The sequence below is a fragment of the Xiphophorus hellerii genome, chromosome 4, assembly GCF_003331165.1.
Source record: "Xiphophorus hellerii strain 12219 chromosome 4, Xiphophorus_hellerii-4.1, whole genome shotgun sequence".
NCBI classification, from domain to species: domain Eukaryota; kingdom Metazoa; phylum Chordata; class Actinopteri; order Cyprinodontiformes; family Poeciliidae; genus Xiphophorus; species Xiphophorus hellerii.
Genome location: NC_045675.1, coordinates 16,481,846 through 16,502,868, shown reverse-complemented (window position 1 = coordinate 16,502,868; position 21,023 = coordinate 16,481,846). Strand labels below are relative to the sequence as shown.

General features: G+C 39.8%; 1 protein-coding gene across 2 annotated transcripts in view; it reads left to right on the top strand.

Annotated features, from left to right (window-relative positions):
- The window catches only part of myo1ea (myosin IEa), a 52,914-nt gene extending 33,789 nt beyond the window's left edge, over window positions 1–19,125 (top strand). Inside the window, exons 14-29 of one of the 2 annotated variants that reach the window (XM_032560647.1) lie at window positions 1,082–1,249; window positions 1,852–1,937; window positions 3,612–3,693; window positions 4,911–5,017; window positions 6,589–6,687; window positions 6,817–6,961; window positions 10,689–10,803; window positions 10,894–11,063; window positions 11,148–11,293; window positions 12,921–13,067; window positions 13,739–13,893; window positions 14,048–14,134; window positions 14,214–14,421; window positions 15,674–15,709; window positions 17,567–17,736; window positions 17,820–19,125. In XM_032560647.1, coding sequence (XP_032416538.1) covers window positions 1,082–1,249; window positions 1,852–1,937; window positions 3,612–3,693; window positions 4,911–5,017; window positions 6,589–6,687; window positions 6,817–6,961; window positions 10,689–10,803; window positions 10,894–11,063; window positions 11,148–11,293; window positions 12,921–13,067; window positions 13,739–13,893; window positions 14,048–14,134; window positions 14,214–14,421; window positions 15,674–15,709; window positions 17,567–17,736; window positions 17,820–17,896 — 1,998 coding nt within the window. In that variant the 3' untranslated portion in view covers window positions 17,897–19,125. The remainder of the gene's footprint in view (window positions 1–1,081; window positions 1,250–1,851; window positions 1,938–3,611; window positions 3,694–4,910; window positions 5,018–6,588; window positions 6,688–6,816; window positions 6,962–10,688; window positions 10,804–10,893; window positions 11,064–11,147; window positions 11,294–12,920; window positions 13,068–13,738; window positions 13,894–14,047; window positions 14,135–14,213; window positions 14,422–15,673; window positions 15,710–17,566; window positions 17,737–17,819) is intronic. The other variant, XM_032560648.1, reaches the window with a different exon arrangement.
- The last annotated feature ends 1,898 nt before the right edge of the window (window positions 19,126–21,023 follow it).

The window sequence follows — 21,023 nt, the reverse complement described above, 5'->3', positions numbered from 1 at the left end:
TCATGACCTATTTTTTCACCTGCTTCACCTTTTTTGTTCTGGGGTTGATTCACACGTCGACACAGAACGTAGCTCCTCCATGTACACTCTGCACATCCCCATGCTGTTTATACTTGCAAATAATTGTTTGAACTGATGAATGTTGCACCTTCGGGCATCTGGAAATGGTAACCAATGAGATCCACGGTTCGTTTACTGGCTTTGTGTCGGATTTTATTGAATCTTTCCGTGATTGCACAGAAGGAAGCGGTGCGTTTCCATTTAAGTTTCCACTTAACTCAAATGTTCTGAATTAGCCTAACAGAAACTTATAAAGAAATGCGCACAGCAATAGCAATCATAGTGTAAATTTGAAGATGTTATTAAAAATATAATCTAAAAAAATAGCAAATGGAAATCATTTTTGTAATGCTAAAATAGAAAAGGTTTAGTTTGATTTCATATTAGAAAAATGGAACGAAATGGTAGAAAGTTTTATTTTTTGACACCTTGTTTCTGGTTTTATCTACGTATCATGCACAGACATTGACTGGTGGTTTGAGCAAGTCTCTATTAAACATTTGTCAAATAAAATTGGAAATCAGAAAAGTTATTCATTTTGTGTTTCCGGCTACTGAGCTGAGAAAACTTCCTTCATTTTCCCCCCAGTTTGCCTCGAGCCCCGGCTTCAGACTCCCAAATGTGCCGACCTGCCTCTTAATTTGATTGATTATTTATATTGAGAGGCTTAATCAACCAAATCCACAACAAGAGCTTTACAGAAAGGCTGCGTCTGAGAGGGGCAGAGGATTTGTATCGGTGCCTGACAGTTCAGCTCTCCGCCTAATCCAGCGACAAGCTAACATGCGCTTTGAGTCTGACAGGCAGCTGAGAAACAATGGAGGCTTCAGATGAAACAGAGCAGTGTTTTATTGAAAACGATCTGCTCTTTAAATCTGATTTATGTCTTAATAGACACAGATTTTAAAGCTCATTTAGCTTTTGTAAGATTTTAGACACAAAATTATACCAAAAACACATAAAATATTGAGGCGTTTTGCAGAAAGACGTCATAAATAACAAGTTTTCTCTGTGATCTCAGAGTCCGCCGGGTATAATGTGCATCCTGGACGACGTGTGCGCCACCATGCACGCTGTGGGCGAGGGAGCCGACCAGACCATGCTGCAGAAGCTCCGGATGCAGATCAACACACACGAGCACTTCAACAGCTGGAACCAGGGCTTCATTATCCATCACTACGCCGGCAAGGTCGGTGCGCGGGGAAACGTTTAGCAAAAACTGGCACCAGCTTCCCCGAAATCTGCGTACACCTGTCTTTGTTTTGCCATTCTGTCTGATTCTGGCAGCTGATGGTTCGGTTCTGGAAATAGAAGCTTATTAAAGTGTGTTTTTCAAGGTTTTGGTGAGAGGGCCTCTCCGTGTATGATCTGTCATAAACACCAGTTATGCAGCTGGTGTTTCAATCTATCAGTATGCGTCACCATCCTGGTGCTGTTTTAAGGTTTCCACTTTGAAACCAGCTCCAGTCCAGACCTCACTTGTCTCTCTTTTTGTGTTTTGTTTTTCTTTCTCATTGCACTTGTAATTGTATTTAAACATAAAGCAAAATCATCCAGTCTGAGGTAATGCATATGGTCCAGTTTGGGTCATTCTCCAGATGTGTGACGGCTCTCAGCTTGGCACACATGCCGCAGGCTTAATGAGCCTTGCAAAAAAAAAAAAAAAACGACTTTAGGCTCCCACGACTGAGCTCAAAACATTCCTCTCCTTCTCAGTATGAAATTCTCACAACTCATGATTATCATATGTTTTCCATAAAGCCGAGATGTTCCTCTGTGTCCTCTCTCCAGGTGTCCTACGACGCAGACGGGTTCTGCGAGAGGAACAGAGATGTCCTGTTCACTGACCTCATTGAGCTGATGCAGAGCAGCGACATGTAAGCATGCACCAACACATGCGCGGGACTTTATGGCTGCAAGAGTGGAGGAATCTTCTCTTCACATCCATTTGGCTTTAATTAACCACATCAGACTGACATCTGCAGAGGTTTTGATCCATCTGGACTCTGACAGGATGCTGCAGAAGTGTGCAGGGCCGCCTGGCGTCCTGCCCTCTGAATATCGTCTGGCTTTTGTCTCATGATGTGGCTTTTGGGGCCTCGCAGTTTCAGGCTTCTTTCTTTTTGGGGTGTGTGTTGTGGAGTCTGGTCTCCCCGTGTTACAGTTGTGTGGCCATCTGTGCAAACAGCAGTATTGTCTGTGTAACCCCCAACAAGGCTTCGTTGTGTGCACATTCACTGAGCCATGAAGGAGGAGGTTAAATTCAATTCCCCCAGAGACAGGTGGTGAAAAATGAACAAATTAAATAGCAATTAGCAAAACATAAAGACACACATGTGTGCACACAAATATACGAGAGCCTCCATTTGTTTTGAGCAGCAAATCAGTGATATCTTCTATTTATTCATACAAGTTTGAATGTTAGAGATGGAAAGCAAGTATAAATTAAATAAATGTAAAGATGCGGTCATGTTTTTTTCTCTCTCAGCCTTTCTGAGATTTCAGCATGAACTGATTTTTTTTTTTCCCCTTAACATCCTTTGCCATCATATTCCCCACGTATTTTGTATGAGTTGGTTTTATTTTCACATTTTCAATGTGTAATAAAAAATATGGTGGAAACAAGAGATGGAAAGCAGATGGAAAGAGGACAGATTCACCTGAGGTAAAGTTAAATTTTTCCTGACTTTTCTCTTTTTTTTTTACATTTACTTCCTTTATGGTAAAATCATCATTTGCAGAGAAGTAAAAGGATCAAAAGATTAACAAATATATTAGTCTGGAGGACCATTATTTATCAAATTTAAAGTAAGTTTCTCAAAAGATAAGATGGCAGCTGGTCGTAAAAGTTGCCAAGTGGTGACAACACTGAACAAAGACTAGTAATAGCAACTTTCTGTACTCGTAGTTACTGTGTAAGGTTGCAGGACAAACATTAATGCCTGGTTAAAATCTCCTACAACCTTTTTAATATAATATGTTTTGGTCTGGTGAAGTTAAACAATAAGTTCTGGGTGTAATTTAAAAAGACATGCTTGGCCTTCAAACAGCGTAACACAGTGTTGGCAGCATCATGCTTTGGGATTACTTTGGGTTTAAATGAAAATGTTTTTTGTTTTTTTCTATGTGGATAAAGATGAAGAATAATTTTGCGTTTTGTCAAAGTTCACATCCAAACCAATAAAGGCAAAACTTCTTTAGAAGAAAATTAAAGTTTTGGATTAGTTTACGAGACAGTGCGAGACTTTTGGAAATCTTTTTATTTTTTTTCCTAGCTGAGCAACAGTATTTTCCTGCAAAGAGATGTCCCTGCAGATATTTTTCTATACACACACACACACACCCACACCATGTTTTCCCAGCCTCCCCCAACTCAAACCTTCCCAAATGTTTCAGGAATTCAGATGAGCGACCTTAGTCTGGAAAATAACCTTGGTTCTTTAATCATTAACCGCAGTTTTCATGCTGACAGCCTAGAAACTGGGCCGCTGTTACAGTTCTTTGTTTCTGTTGATCTCAAAATAAACTTCATCTCATTTGTCTCTGCTTAGTTCCTTCATCAGGGCTCTGTTCCCTGAAAACCTCAATGCTGAGAAGAAAGGCCGGCCGACTACAGCAGGCAGCAAAATAAAGGTATCTGCTTCAAAGTGTGTGTATTGTGTAGGCTGGTCGCAAACAATAAATCAATTAATCACATCGACCTCATTTTAATTAGCGGCATTATCGTCTCTTCCGGCCTTTTTCTCTTTCTGTTAATGACACTGAATGAAAAAAGGCTCAACTCCGGTGCTCTCCACTGACTCCTCCCTTCCTCATTTCCTCAGTGTAAAGCCCAGCGCACACGACACGATCTTAGAGCTGTCGGCCGATTGTCGGCCCATTTTCAAAACCTGACAGACCCACACATTAGCCGACAGAAATCCTAGGTATAACTGTTCGATCGGGTTGGTTCCTGCCGTGTGGTGTCCAACAATGGGCACAAAATAATGGCTACAAGTTCAGTTAACTAATTTTAAAACCAGGCATTAATCAATGCTTTACTACAATCTACCTGCAATGCATGTGGCTAGTGTCAGCGTAAAGTCCTGACCGAATGAAAATCATTATAACCTATTTATGTCACGTTAACGATCCCAGTCTCTCTGATTTCTAAATCAGGGAAAACCCCTGATTTAGATCGGAGCGCAACGACAATCTACCATAACACACCACACACTACAGGATGATCGATTATGAAATCGTAAGCGACAATCTTAGAACGACCAACTTTCTAAGATTGTCATAAGGGGAAAATCGGGCCAATCAACCCTGTAGTGTGAACTATTGCATCAGGTAGTCGGATGTGTCCATCTTCTCTATTTAAATCTAATTATTACTGAAGGGCAACATAATATACAGACTTCATAATCTTTTGGTTGAATGCAGTATTTATTTCCACTTTGGCTTTATGTTTAGTTTTTAATTCAAGTAAATTTTTTGTTAATGGAGACTGAGAATATATTTTATTACTGTTTTTGGTTGTTTTGTTTATTTTGTTTATCAGTACCAGTGTTAAGTGTTCTTTTGAAAATCGCATGCATTATTATGTCATTTCCATTAAATCGGTGTAAAAAAGTCTGTAAGCGCTATTATCATTTATCGCAAACATTTTTGAGACAATTAATCACTCAGCAAAATTTGTTATCGTGACAGGCCTAGTATTGTCTCATAATCAGGGCTGATGTGGGAAAGAGCTTTGCGTTGAAGTTTGTGTTCCTGAGCAAATAGTTTGCATTACTGTTGAAGGTTTCAATCATTTTAACATCTTTGGCCTCCTGTTTTTTTATGCTTGTTCTGATTCCTCTCTCTAGAAACAAGCCAATGACCTGGTTAGCACACTAATGAAATGCACGCCACACTACATTCGCTGCATCAAACCGAATGAGACCAAGAAGCCAAAAGACTGGGAAGAATCACGGTGAGTCGTGGCAGAACCGTCTTCTCTCAGAGCAGAGACAGAAACCAGCACGTTTATTCAACAAAATAATATCTAAAATATCCAGAATAACTTGCATAATGTTAGCAAGACAGGCTTGATTGTGATTGATTCCCAGAGAAGCTATGCAGCCACAATTGAACAATTTACAAAAGTGAAGATTGATCTTCAAGCTTTCATCTTGGAGGGAAAATGTTGTGACTTTTTTCTGCGTAATGACCAGAGATGAGTAGAGTATCCAAAAATTATACTCAAGTAAGAGTAGCTCTACTTCAGCATATTTTTACTCATGTAAAATTAAAAAGTAGCCATTAAGGAAAAGAATCAAATAAGAGTAAAAAAGTATTCGGCAAAAAGGCTGTTGAGTAAAATCAATCATTTAGTATTTGAAAATTGCATCATCAGACGGACCAAAAAATAAAATTGCCTGGATACTTTGGTGTTTTAAGAACCAAAATGAAAGTTAATATATATAAATAACTTAATTAAAAAATAGGAAAACCGGGGTAAAGTTTCCAGATCATTTATTTTGACGTAAAATGTATGAAACTTTAACAAAAACAGCAGGTGTATCGATGTGTCTGGTGAATGTTTGGTTAAAACAAACTTGTTCTTCATTCAGTGAAGTTCCTCACATAAATTTTACTCAAGTAAGAGCCTCAATACTTCATGATAAAATAACTCAAATGAAAGTAAAAAGTACAGCGTAGTAAAAATTATAATAAAAGTATCTCCCCCTCCAAAAAACTCAAGTAAATGTAACTAGTTATGAGCCAGAAGTTTGTTACCGGATAATGCAAGCTGCCTCTTTTGTTCTCTCCTGGTTAAACGGCGTCTATTTGAGCTAACTTCTGGTTCATTGTGTAAAAAAAAAAAAAAACATTGTTCAGTTCAAAGTCCTCTGAGTTGGCTCCACTCTTCCACAACACACCTGACGATGATAAAGGACGGAAATGTGATGTCATATTAAAGCATTAATGCTTTGAATCCGCTTCTGAATTTTAGTTAAAAACAAACAAACTACTTTGTACTGAAACCTTTCCTCCTGAACCTCTTTCTGTTTTTTTTTGGTGTTTATTTGAAGAAACCCCTTCTTCTTCTTCTTCTTTGTGCTTTTGTTCATGAGCTTCCCGCTCCTTTCCTTCCCCCCATGCAGGCTTTGGGGACTTCTTGTTCCCACACAGAGTGATGCTGCATTGTTCAGGGCTTATGATGACCTTCCTGTTGGGAGCACGGCGCAATGTGGCTCATTAATTAGCACCGGAATCGCCGTTTTCACAGGAAGCCTGACTGTACAGAACCAAATGGTGCTTAAGCTCTTTGTTTTAGAGGGAAAAAAATGTAAGACCTGCTATTTTGCATAGAATGACCCGCAATCACCGCTTTCCCCCGGGGGGGATGGAGAGCTTCATGAGCCTCGGAAAGACGTTTGAAACAATGTGGTGGCTGATGGCTGTAAGACGGTAAAACATGAAGGGAGGATGATTGAGGATGTGACAAAAGGAAGCACACGAGTTCACTTGATGACGATGATGATGTTGTTGTGTCTCCAGAGTGAAGCATCAGGTGGAGTATCTGGGTCTGAAGGAAAACATCAGGGTGAGGCGCGCTGGCTACGCCTACCGCAGAGTCTTCCGGAAGTTCCTCAACAGGTGTCGCACCGCGAACTCATCAGACTTTCATTAATAACGGCTTTAATTTTTGCTTTTGCACTTAATTTCTGGTTTGATTCAGTCACATGTCTGGTGCTGATAGACGTGGCGGTACGTTGTGATCTTCAGGTACGCCATCCTGACCAAAGAGTCATGGCCGACGTGGCGAGGAGACGAGAAACAAGGCGTCCTTCATCTCCTGCGCTCCGTCAACATGGATCAAGATCAGTTCCAGCTCGGAAAAACCAAGGTCTTCATTAAAGCCCCGGAGTCTGTGAGTTTTACATCCGTCACGTCTTTGTTCTTGAACATGTTTGCATTTTGTCACAAAAGGAAACTTTATTTTTAGTTTACATCTCTGAATCAGAAAGAAAATACAACACGAATGGTTTTAATTATTATTTTTAAATAAATGCAAAAAAATTAATAAAAAATTGAGGTGTGCATTTGATTTTAGCTTGCACCCAATACTTTGCTTTTCTTCCTTTAGGATTTATATCACAGGTGTCAAACTCAAGGCCTGGGGGCCAAATCTGGTCCGTCGTAGCTTTTTATTTGGCCCTCTAGACTCCAACTTACATCAATGAGTCCCTCCAGTTTTTCACAAATCTGCAAATTTCACACAAAACCAATAAGTCTCCACATTTCAAATTTTCACAAAATTGGTCAAAAACATTGAGCTTAATTGACTGCTGCCTCAGTCTTACTTTAACTTGATGCCATGTTATAGTCCGTAATAAAAAGTCACATTTAACATCACACATTAGTGCAAGTATTGTAAAAATTCCTTATAAACATTTCTAAAATGGCAGCACAAAATCTCTGATTTTGATTGCAAAAAAAACGCTAAAACAATCACAAAATCCTGGAGGAACAGCTAATTATTGATACTTTAACCATTTAATTACTTTTAGTAATATATCCTGGCACAACCGGCCCTTTAAGAACATTCATATTTTTGATACGGCCGCAATGAAAATTAATTTTTTCATCCCTGATTTATATCATTTAGTATTTTGAGTTATGTCTCTGCCAGCTTTGCCAATTAGCTCAAGCTCAATCAGACTGGATTAATTCTCAACATTAATTATTCAGTCAGGCCAGAGAGTCTTAACTGGATTTAGAAAAGTCACTCAAAGAAATCCCCACAAAATGATGCTGCTATTGTAATTCTTTAGGGCCAGACAAGAAAGTTGAACTCTGGTTGACCAAAGCTCCTTTTCCAACGAGTTTGAGATACTTTTTTACAACAAAACTCTGCTTTCAACTTCTCCAGGACTTTATCCCCGACCTGTCTCCTTTCTCTGCTGATTATCCACTGATATTCTCCAACAAAACACTCAGTTCTTCACAGAACAACCGGATTTATAACAACATTAAATTGAAAATGGCTTTACTTACGAAATTTGTGATTTCTCAAAGCAACTGGTTCTACTGGACCTTTTGGAGGGCTTCAGAGGAGAGGGGGACAATGCAAATAACACTTTTAATTGTAGAAAATCTTAAGCAATGCTTCATTTTCAGAATTGTGCGCTACTAGGTTTTGCTCAACCACATATAATCCAAATAAAATACGTTGAAGGCTGAAAAGACACAAAATCTTACCAAGTATTTTTGATCTAGTTTCTAGTGAAAATATTTTAGTACACTTGAAATAAGATAAAACTAACAGATATAGTAGTTTGTTTTAAGTAAATAATTTCTTAATAGTTATGAAAAAGTAATAGTTCCACTGGCAGATTATTTCACTTATGACTAGTTATTTACTTAAAACAAGCTCCTATATCTTAATAAAAGTATATGTAAGCTAATTTTGTCCATTTACACCAGAAACTAAACCAGTAAGATTTTCTGTTCTTGCAGTGTGTCGGCCTTCTTGCCTTCTTGTCAGCAGGGGAAAAAACTAAACCCAATATTTTTACTCTAAACACCATAAAAGGCAACAGAGTCCCAAATCACGCTCGAGTCCTTGTCATAGGGGAGGAGATTGAACCTGACCTCTCGTTACACGTCAGCGGTGAGTCAACACGACTCTGAAACTAAAAACACAAGCTCAGACTGTCTGTTTTTTTGGAGTTGGGGGGGAGAGTTGATTGAGGCTTGTCCTTTCCTGCTGTAACTACTTTGACTTTTGTGAAAGCAACGTGTGTGTGTGTGTGTGTGTGTGTGTACAGCCTGCTTATTAACAGCTACACACATCAAGCAGCAGCGAGCGTTCACACGCACACACCCACAGATGTATTTTTAGAAACTCACTCAGACAGACATCTTAGTTTTGTTCAGGCCTGGTAGTTAACCCTGAATGCCTTTACTCATGTACTGCAGCCCCCCTGACCCTCTGGCTAATGAAAGGTAAATATCACGCAGGGCAGATGGCTGAAATGAGCTGACAGGCTTGTGAAAACAAGCCGCTGTGAGATAAGACGCTGACCCTTGTTAATTAGCTGTGTGAGCGAAGATGTCATGAAAGAGAAAGTTGTGAGACACCAGGTGTTGTAGGAGTTTCTCTGCCAAACCCAGTCCTTGTTTTCAATATTGACGTCTTGCCCGTATGTAGCATCCCGCTGTTTGTACCTGGATTGACCCATTCAGCCGCTGAAGCTTCAGTGATCACACAGCGTCACAGGCTGTGACTCAGGGCGTTTTTCTGCTGACTGTTGTTTCTCTGTGGTTTCAGTTTGATGTGCAGTATTGTGCTCCGGCCTCGCTGCGGCCTGCGGTTGGGCCGTGCTGATGCCAGGGCTGTTGCAACGCCGGACAGGATGTTTAGTCTGGCACATGGAGAGGGCAGAGAGGGTGATTGCGTGTTAAGAGGTGCAGCAGGAAATGACATAAACGGGGCAAGAAGCCCGGTGGTCTCAGAGCGAACCGATAAGCTTATTAATCTCTCTGAGTAAATGGATCTGAAACCTGATGGGAACAAAGTGAACGCTGGCTGTCCACACAGTCGCACTTTGTTTTACTGTAAAATGCACGTTGTGTCCGTTCATGCACACGTTCATCTTTAAAGCTGTATATAGACAAGATTCAATCGTTTCCCAAACTCAATCACCTGTTATAAAAATCTAAATACTAGAAATTAAATCAGATTAAACATTTTAATCTTAATTGTTGTCTACACAGCTGCATTTTAATAAATTCATTGTGGGTTTTTTTCCAGAAATGCAGTTCCAAAAGCAAAACTTCAAATTATACAGGCTCATTACACAGATTTAACCATCTCAATTTGATAAATATAAATCCACCTAATCAAAACCCAAAATTTTGTTTCTCTGAAAGTTAAATTTTTTTACTTAAAAAAATGTAAAACAGTTTTTTAACACAGAAATTTGAGTGCTCAATATTAGTGAAAAGTTTAGTGGAAGAAAAAAGTGTGGTAGTCCATTCAACGGTGAAATTCTCACATCAATGGAAAGTTTGATGGGAGAAAAAACATGATGGGACTGTAATTTTTAGGTGGCTTAGAAAACATTTTCTTAAATTTGGCTTCATGTAATATTCAAATTTTCTGAGAAAATTAGATGTGAGACATAATCATTAAAATTATTAGCAATAAACTTTTGAAATGTATCTCTGTGAGGAACTAATCTACATAACATGATTTTCACTTTCTCAATATAATTACTAACATTTTTATCTGGACATTTCATCTAGTAGCAGTAAGGAAGTTTAGCGACTTTATCATTTAGAGAAAAAATATTTAAACTTGGAGCAGAAAAGGAAAAAATCAAATCCAACTCAAATAATGTTGATCATGGTTTTTTTTTTCTGAAAAAGCTACTCAGATTTTACTGACTTAAATTACGTTAACAGCAGGAAAACAATAATCTAAGATGATTGCAGCCTCTCTATCCAGTAGTTAAAAGTTTTTATTCTCACTCGGAAACAATCAAATCACCGTTATCACTGCAGTCAGGCTGGTTTTCAGCTACACCTGAGGTTCAGTCTGTGTATTTAGGCATGTCTGGTGTGTTATTCTCCCTCTTTGTTTTTTCTCATAGCTCTTCCTGCTGGAAGAGACAAGAGAGCGCAAGTTTGACGGCTACGCTCGCGCCATCCAGAAGGCCTGGAGGAAATACATGGCCCGCAAGAAATACGTCCAGATGAGGGAGGAAGGTGAGCAGAGGGGCCTGTTTCTCCATCACATCGATTGGTTGCTCAAGTCTTCAGCTCCCACACGGCTTTCTGATTTTTTTTTTTTTCCAGCTTCTGATCTGCTGTTGAACCGGAAAGACAGGCGGCGGCATAGCCTGAACCGAAACTTCATCGGAGACTACCTGGGGATGGACGACAGACCGGAGCTGCGGCAGTTTCTGGCCAAAAGAGAAAAGATCGACTTCGCTGACAAAGTCACAAAATACGACCGACGGTTCAAGGTTTGTTTTCCTCTCTCTGGATTCTTTCTAGCTACTAAAACAATGCTCCAACTGTTTTTGTTTTGTTTGTTTTTTTGTTTGTAGGGAATTAAGAGAGACTTGATTTTGACCCCTAAAAGTGTGTATCTGATTGGAAGAGAGAAGGTGAAGCAGGGGCCGGAGAAAGGTCAGGTGACCGAGGTGTTGAAGAGGAAGATCGACTTGGAGAAAATCCTGGCATTGTCTCTCAGGTAGAAAATACTTTTAAGTCTCCCTGAAAGCTTTTCCAAAGCACAAATTTCTGTAGATTAATTGGAGGATTTTATGTGACGCATGAACAAAAGTCAGCACCGTTTTGAGACTCTAATTAAAATCCACCTGGTTGAACTGGGTTTTAATGAGAGATCCAGAGAACCATTTTCTAACTATGCAACACTTTCGTGTCAGTCTATCTTAGAAAATCCCAGTAAAATACATTGATCCACCTCACAATATTAAACTGGAGGTGAAAGGTTTGAGGTTTCTGAAGGTTTGTTAATCTGTAACATGACGGTCAACCATTAAAACTGTGAAGGTTTCTTGGAATAACAAATGATTCACTCTTCTTTTAAAACAATCCTCCCCTAAAAATCATGAATTTTCAGTCTTTTACCAAAACTTTTATTCAAAAACTTGACAGATGATGGTACTGCATGAAACATCTTACATACCTGATCTGACTGACTTTATTGGATTCCACACATCAATAGCCAACATGTTGACTAGTTTTTTAGCGTCCTGATGAATTTGTTGTGAATTTGTGCTTTAAAAATTCAATTCAATTCAATTTCCTTTATTTAACCAGGTAAACCCCATTGAGATCTGGATCTCATTTTCAAGAGGGACCTGGGCAGGAGTCTGCAATACACAGCAACCTGGTTACAAGATAAAACTAATTAATACATATGCACAAGTGTAAAACAATATAAAACAATTTAAAAACAGTGACACTGTTTAATAGAATCTTGTTGCCTGTTTTTAAGAACCGCTCGAAATAAGTCCATTGAAATCAGTTCTGATATCTTGAGCTCAGACTGGAGCTGATTCCAGGCTGAAGGAGCCATAACACTGAACGCTTGCTTCCCTTTTTCAGTTCGAACACGTGGAACTTGCAAAAGAAAAATGTTATTTGAGCATAAAGAATGGGAATTAACAGATCTTTGTAAAAGACAGCTTAAGTATGCTGGAGTCAAGCCGAATAGAGAATAAATTAAATATGAATAAATTTAAGAAACCAGAACTTGTCTAAAATGAGAAGGGTGACTGAGGGACGACTTAAAGTCTGTAAACTCTACAGTGCAAAATTCAGGGATCTTCTTCGAAGTCCAATTCTAGATCTCCAGTTAAGAAAAAGTTTCTTTGTTCCTGTAAAAGTCACATAAAGATCACTGGAAACATATGGAGAAGATTTGACGTACTTGGGTGAAGATGTGACTGAAAACAAAACTAAAATGCTTCACAGTCAGAAATGCTTAAATTATCTGGATTTTATCAAATCTGTGAGCAAACTGGAAGAGTTGTGGTCTCTGCATTGTCGATAGAAACTCTGTGAGACGCGGCTCAGAGGCAGAGCAGTTGATTTGAGTTTGTGGCTTTTGACTCTGTGAGGTAACACAGACCAGGTGGTTCAGCGAGGTGTAAAAATCTCCTCCTCATATGTGAGGAACAGACTCTCCTTGTGCTGCTGGGCCACACGGCCGCACTGCCGTGAGGTCCTGAATGTAAAAGTGAAAACTGACTCCACATCCTCACAAAACAAGACAATAGAGGGAGTGATGATACTCTTTCCAAGATGGGTTTTGACTCGGTCACTTTGCTCAAAGCTCGCCATTGTTTCAGCACCCTGCAGGATGACTTCATCATCCTGCATGAGCAAGAGTACGACAGCCTGCTGGAGTGCATTTTCAAGACGGAGTTCATCAGCTTGCTGTCCCGACGGTTCGAGGAGAAAACTCGGAGGAAGCTGCCGCTCAAGTTCAACAACACGTAAGTCCATGCATCCAGAAACGTAAACGGCTAAACCTTCAGATTTACCTCTGCTGCTTGTAAAGGTGAACTATTATGCTTTATGAACAGGTTAGCTGGGGTCTATACAAAACATGCTTGTCACATTTTATCATTCTTAGATAAAGAGATTTTAGTCTGAGGATGACTTTCAGGATGAGCTGTTTTAGAGCCTCTTGTCTCTTTAAATTCAAATAAACTGTTACTGGCCGTTACTGGTTATTCCCCAACTCAATGTTTACACTAGCAAGTGAAAATGTCTGCAAACACATGTGCAATTATACAACCATACATCTTTGAGAAGCAGAAGTAGAGCCTCCTGCCCCACCAGCAATAATGCAGCAAGTGGTTTCTGAATTGCAAGTCAACGACAAAACACTTGTCGTTTCCATCAGCTATAGTACAGCACTTACAGCGGTAAAACCAAGCTTTAACGAGGTTGCTAGGTAACGGTGCAGTTTTCCAGACATTAACTTATTGCCAACAAATGGTTAGGGTGTTTTTTTAGTCACTTGGGCTATTTTTAGAGACAGTTGAGACTCAAATGGAAGTGTAAAAACATGCAAAATGTGAATTTTTTATAATATTACCACTATTCTGAGAAAGAAACTAATTAAAGAGATATAAAAGAACACATTGCGTTAAATTTTCAGACTGGAGATGAAGCTAAAGAAGGAGAACTGGGGCTTCATGAGCGGCAGCTCCAGGCAGGTGGTGTTTGTTCAAGGTCAGGGGGATGTGGCCATGTTGAAGTCCTCAAGCAAATCCCTGCAGATCAGCATCGGACCGGGCCTTCCCAAGAACACGCGTGAGTACCGGCTGTGAAGCAGAACCACGACATACTCACACAAAGAACCGCCTGTGATGTGGAACGCGGCTTAAATTGAAAGGGTCAAATCTTTGCAGGTTGCGGTAGCGTCAATATGTTGCATTACGTTTGTGTTTTTGCTAATGAATGCCAGGTCCAACCAGGAAGAGCTTCAGCCAGAGTCGCTCTAACATGTCCAGAAACCACCACGTGCCTTCAAGAGCAGCACCAGGACCCCCAGGTATACCGGTCAGCTTCTCCGCAGCTTCTCTCTTCTTCACATCATCTATAAAATCATTTCCTGCGTTTCCTCCCGGCAGCCGGCCATCAGAACGGCAGCCTGAAGAACACCAACTACATCGCCAACCAGAGGAACTCGCAGCATCACAGCCAGAGGCATCCGCCCTCCACCAACTCCACACGCCCGTTTCTGCCCAGCAACATCAACCAGCCCAGGCAGCGCGACGGCGGCAGCCGGCAGCAGCCGGACCTGGACTGCCTGAGGGTCCCGGACCAGGGCGCTGCAGGGTGAGAGCTCAGCACAAAGCTGCAGCGTCAGAGCGGGATGGGGTTCGCCAAAGAAATGAGACGTGACGGAAATGTGTAACATCCACTGATTAACCACTCATTAATCAGTTAATAGATGACAAATGAAGCTAATAGTTCAATTTATTCGATCTAAAACACACTGACTTACACATAATGATAACTGATGGTCATTTAAAACTCTAACTGCAATCAAAGAAGTTCAAAACAGTCAAATAAAAATAATTCATTTATAGATCGAAAAGGTCAAGGTTGAAACTATTCAGCTTATATGTTACAAATATTAGCAGAATACACAAAACCAACAATTAAATCCAGACAAAAGAAGAAAAAACAAAAAGTCAGTAAATCGCCATCATGAAGTTCCGCATCAAATTTCAAATATTTGAGTCCTTCTCTAACTTTCAATCATTCTGTGTTTTAATTTATTTTTAAGATGTTATGTGATTATTTAGTTTAAGATCTTCTGGCAAAATAATAGTAAAAATTCATTATCTCCCATTTCTTCCCGTAAAAATGAATATTTTTTATTGAACACAGAATTTTTTGTTTTCTATATTAAGTGTGCACTCTTGAAATTTACTCGCTCAGCAAATTTTAATACTCTCCACTGGCTAAACAAGCAGTGGTGTGGTGGTTTTATCCTACTTGATTTTCTATCCTTTTTTATCCTAGATTTATAAATAGGTTGGAGATCGATTCTATAGTATGACAGTTTAACATATTTGTTATTTTGTGTCCAGTATACTAATACTTTTTGCCAGTAATGGCCTTTAACCAAACAGATGGTTAGGTCTTTTAATTATTTTGATTGAGTTAAGGTTTTGCATTACAAGACATGCAGCAAATTAGATCAGTAATTCATAAATCAGAAGTCAAAAATGAACAACTCTGCACAGTGGAGTCTAGGTTTCCTTTCAGGATATTAAAATGAACAAATGTTAAAATTAGAAAAATATCTTCATTCCTTGCATGTTTACAAAAAAGCCTGAAACTAAAGACATATTTGTTGTTGATGCTGTTTGTATCGGCCTTAGAAGCTTGTTTAATGTGTGACCAGTAGTTGCCGGCTATGAATTTGTTTCTTGAATGCAGCTTAAAGGTTTCGGGGAACGCCAGAATTAGATGGTATCGCTCTGAGAGCTGAGAAGAGCGCCATGCACTGACACTGTAATACTACCTCTGCTGCTGTTTCTCTAATCTGACATAATTTGGCTGATTCGTTCTTTTGTAGCTCTGGAGGCGGACGGCCAACTTCAAATGGAGGAATGTGAGTTGGAGTGTTTGCAGTGGTTCTGGTGGTGGTTCAGGTCGGGAGAAAAAGCTTTCAGCAGCACAACACGCTGATGTTACCTCACAATTTTAGTTAGACCTCCGCTGCTGATGTCCAGTGGGGTTCGATGGGATTCCCCTCCATATGTTGGATGTTTAATTGTCCCTATTACGTCTCACACATGCATACTGCAGTATGCATAACCAACATGATCACCACGTAGTGTTTTACTGAGATGTTTTCTGGGTTATTTGTCTCTCGTTTATTCAACGTCGTCTGTATCAGGTTTGGGTTGGTGTTGAGAGAAAAGTTAATGTCTCGGGGTCTGTGCTTCCTTTTTGTTTTCTGCAGTGAAACTGGTTTAGTTTAGTTCTCACTGTGCAGGCAAAGCGACGTCCTGTGCTAGGACTCCATCTTGTGGCATAATCAGTACCAGCAAAAAAATTACAATTCTATAAATACAATATATATAATAATATATATATATATATATATAACGGACCCCTTTGTCAATTCTATAGCTTTGTATTCAATATATTATTATTAATATATTGAACTTAAACAGCCACAGAACAACATAATGTTAAGCTAAAATGAATAATTTTAGCTTAACAAAAACGAAAAGAGGATTTATAAAAAAAAATTTAAAAAAAGTGGCACATCACAAAACCCCTGAGTATTTTTGCTAAAAATGTTAAAACCGTAGAATTTTAAGGGATCTACTTTCCTTTTACCATATAGATTCCATTTTGAATTGAATTTAGACAATTTCCTGCCAAGGTCTGGGCACCCCTGGTTTATTTATGTTGCTGAGAATATGGTCAACAAGTTAAAAGTTGATAAAATCAGAATTTTATAACGCAGTTAAGGCATATTTTTATTTTTATTACCCCAAAATACAACCCGTGTTAGGGTACTAAACTTTATTATTTATTTTTTTCCAATGCCTGTTGTCATAGTCATCATCATGAAAGCCCAACTAATGGAAACTTTGTAGCTTTATAAATGTTTTATAAATGGTCATATTTAAAAACATTTTTTTAGAATTAGCAGCCTTTAGCTCACTCCAAAGCATTTTACTTTTCTGCATATAAAGCTATAAATTAACAGAAAGTTGTTTTCATTCATAATGTAAAATAAAATAATAAACAAGCTTTGCTTACTTTATAATGAAGATCCAAAAATTTGCTTGGCTATTTTTGGTCTCAGGTGAATTTGGTGCAGCAGGTAAAGCAAAATCCCCCGTTTGACGTTTTTATCAGAAACTAGGAAAGGAAAAAAGGTTTGCTGTGGTTTTAATGTGGAATTACATCTGCACAGATATAAACTTGGCGAAACAAAAATCTGAATAAACCTTTTCATCCTATTCAAAACTGAGCCACAGGAAACAAAAGTGTACTTGGAGAAATAATTGTACAGAACTTTATAATTTCTCATAAAATATCTTAACACTAATGATCCTAAAATACCTCACAATACAGATATGAAGGTTTTGTTATGTCTTGCACAGTTCTACAGCTTCAAAAGGGAACAGAGACTAAATTTTAAAAAAAAGTTTTGCTTTATTCCTGTTCCCATTTCCGTTATTGTGAAACAAGAAAGCTTAGAAATGAGAAGTGAACTCTCCTGGAATTAAATGTTTAATATTTTACTCCTGCATGTCTTTCTGAGACATTAAGAACAGGGGTGCCCAGATGTTTGCATGCTGCCGTAGTCTGACACATTGAACAAATCTGTGCTGTCCTGAGTCACTGCAGCGCAGGGGCTTTAAATATTTCATTCAGTGTCCTCCAGCAGGCAACTCACCCTGACTCAAGAGCTGGTTTTCTCTTTTTTTGTTTTGTTTTAAATCAGGGCCCACCGACCTTCAGCCCACAGACCTCCACCAGGTGGAGGACGGCCGAAGCCGGTGCCCAAACCCAAACCCCAGGTGCCCCAGTGCAAGGCCCTGTACGCGTACGACGCTCAGGACACGGACGAGCTCAGCTTCAACACCGACGACGTCATCGATATCATCAAAGAGGGTGAGTGTCTCTAAGAATAATGAATAAAAAATGACGCCGTCGTTTCCTCTTTCATTCATTCGTGCCTGGCTCTGTTTGAGCAGACGCTTCCGGGTGGTGGACGGGACGACTTCGCGGGAAGCAGGGACTTTTCCCCAACAACTACGTCACCAAGATCTAGTAGCTGCTGGTTGTCAGGGCGACGCAATGCGCCTGCTGCTTCCCCCCTCCGCCCCGCCATCCCCGGCCTCTGAGGGGGGCGCAGAGCCTGCAGTCGGGGAGAGCAAACACTGTGAGACTCTTCCACTACTGCCTTACAGTCACCGAACGTAACGCTCAGTTACGCCACCAGACCAAACGTCCTGTTGGGCCAAAGATGAGGCTTTTCTCCAAAGACACAAAGACCGCTGGGGTCTGTCCCCTCTGAGTACTGAACAAACTATTTATTGTATTTATGGATCTCTGTATTCCCTTTACTTACCGTGTTATATCTTTATAGAGTGTTTTGAAGCATTCAAATGAAATCGGCTAAATCTCTGGGACCAGGCTGTGATTTATTTTTTACTTTTATTTCCACTATGTTGCTTCTAGATGAAGGTTGAAGGAAACTGAAGTGATTTCAGTTTTAGCAGGAATATTTATTGTGATGCAGACATTTAACAGGCATGTAAAGAATCAAAATGCTGAATGAGGATTTTTAAAAATTGAATGACCAAAGCAGACTCGTTTTTTTGTTTTGTTTTTTTTTCTGATTCTGAGGGCATTGCAGTGAGGTGGAGTATTAGCTGGTAAACCTCCCTCACTTTTTATTCTGCTTTTGTTCTCTAATGACACCAGTACGTAGCCTGAGCGTGAGGTCTGTGGTGTATTAGCACTTTATTGGGACAGGTACTACCTTGGACACAGATGGCGTCTCACGTTCACGTCACGGCCACAAAGCTTCGTCTGCGAGGGACGGATTGTGACGAGCAAAAGCAATGAAGTTAGCTAGTTACTGAAGAAAATCATTTGTTTACATGAAATTAAGACAAACAGGCATTTTCTGGATCTCATTTCTGTATATGTGTTCTAATGCAGGAGCGTACCTGTTGGTGGGCAGAATTTAAAAGGATTTCTTTGTGTTTTTACGCAAAGACTGTATGTTTAGTTTCTCCTTTTTTCCCCGTTTTGAAAAACACAGAGCTGTTGTTATTTCCAGTTCTGCTACTTAGTGTATGGGTTTATGTTTTGTTAAGCTGTTTTTGTAGCTGCTTCTGGTTAATGTTTCTGCACATCTTTTGCGCTGCTGCCGCAGTCCTAACACGCATTCCTTAGTTTTATTTCAATCCTACGACCACATTATGCTGTAGTCAGTGAAACCTGCTGGGACTTTTTCAGAAAACTGCATCAATAAACATAGTTTGGTCATAAGATTGGTGAACAGATCCTTTGTGCAATCCACACCAATAGATGAGTATTTTAATTAAACTTTGTCATACTGCATGAAAAAATGCTTTACTGATTTTTATCAGATTTTTTTCGTAACTCCTCCAGATTAACATTTATATACAGTATATCAAGCAAAGCCAGGAGTTTCAATAAGTAACGCTTTAGTCGGGTTTTTCAGACATTTAACGCCCCCTGTTGATCATTAAAAAGAATGCAGTTTGGGATAAATTCAATAGTTAAACTCGGACAATTATTTATTTCTGTTGAAATAATAGCTACTTGGTCATTGACAACCTGTACAAGGAGGTAAATACACAGAAGGTAATTTTTTAAAGAAGAAACATAGTGCTGTTTCAAGTTAAGTGAAACGTGGTAGGGTGTTTAGTGAAGCAGGATATTGGCTGCAACTCTTGGACTCCTGTAAAACACTCCTGAACCAGACAAAACGTCAGACACATCTTACAAGGACTAACGAGAAAAGTTACCTAGTTACTTTTCTAGATAACTAGAAAAGTAACCAGTTACCTAGTTACTTTTACTCACTGGTCCAAAACCCTCTTTCTAGATGAACGTACATCTTTACTCGCCAACCCCCTTTTAAATTTAAGGTAAGCTTCATGTTTCTGCACGTGTAATGGCCTTTTTTTCTATTAAAATTTTGTTTTACTCTGATATGCAACAAGTTTCCTCACTTTGCCTGGAAAAAACTTTAAGGAATTATTAAAAGAACACAATTCTCATTTTTATTTCTATGTATGCAGTGCAGCAGCACAAAGCTTTAAATAACCCTAATTACTTTGTGTTTTATTTTCAAGGAGCCAAAAGTCCTTGTAATTTTTAAAGTGTGTTTTGTAACTAGATGTGAAGGCTTTCTGGAGACTTTCATTGCATTTGTAAAATTGTTAGGTGCAGGATGTAAAAGAAATAAAAAATGTCAGGCCCTAAAAACCCTACACCAAATGTACCTATAAATGTATATTTATACACTGCTCAAAAAAATAAAGGGAACACTTAAACAACACAATATAACTCCAAGTAAATCAAACTTCTGTGAAATCAAACTGTCCACTTAGGAAGCAACACTGATTGACAATCAATTTCACCTGCTGTTGTATAGACAACAGGTGGAAATTATTGGCAATTAGCAAGACACACTCAATAAAGGAGTGGTTCTGCAGTTGGGACCACAGACCACTTCTCAGTACCTATGCTGTCTGGCTGATGTTTTGGTCAGTTTTGAATGTTGGTGGTGCTTTCACACTCGTGGTAGCATGAGACAGACTCCACAACCCACACAAGTGGCTCAGGTAGTGCAGCTCATCCAGGATGGCACATCAATGCGAGCTGTGGCAAGAAGGTTTGCTGTGTCTGTCAGCGTAGTGTCCAGAGGCTGGAGGCGCTACCAGGAGACAGGCCAGTACACCAGGAGACGTGGAGGAGGCCGTAGGAGGGCAACAACCCAGCAGCAGGACCGCTACCTCTGCCTTTGTGCAAGAAGGAACAGGAGGAGCACTGCCAGAGCCCTGCAAAATGACCTCCAGCAGGCCACAAATGTGCATGTGTCTGCACAAACGGTTAGAAACCGACTCCATGAGGATGGTATGAGGGGCCGACGTCCACAGATGGGGGTTGTGCTCACAGCCCAACACCGTGCAGGACGCTTGGCATTTGCCAGAGAACACCAGGATTGGCAAATTCGCCACTGGCGCCTTGTGCTCTTCACAGATGAAAGCAGGTTCACACTGAGCACATGTGACAGACGTGACAGAGTCTGGAGACGCCGTGGAGAGCGGTCTGCTGCCTGCAACATCCTTCAGCATGACCGGTTTGGCAGTGGGTCAGTAATGGTGTGGGGTGGCATTTCTTTGGAGGGCCGCACA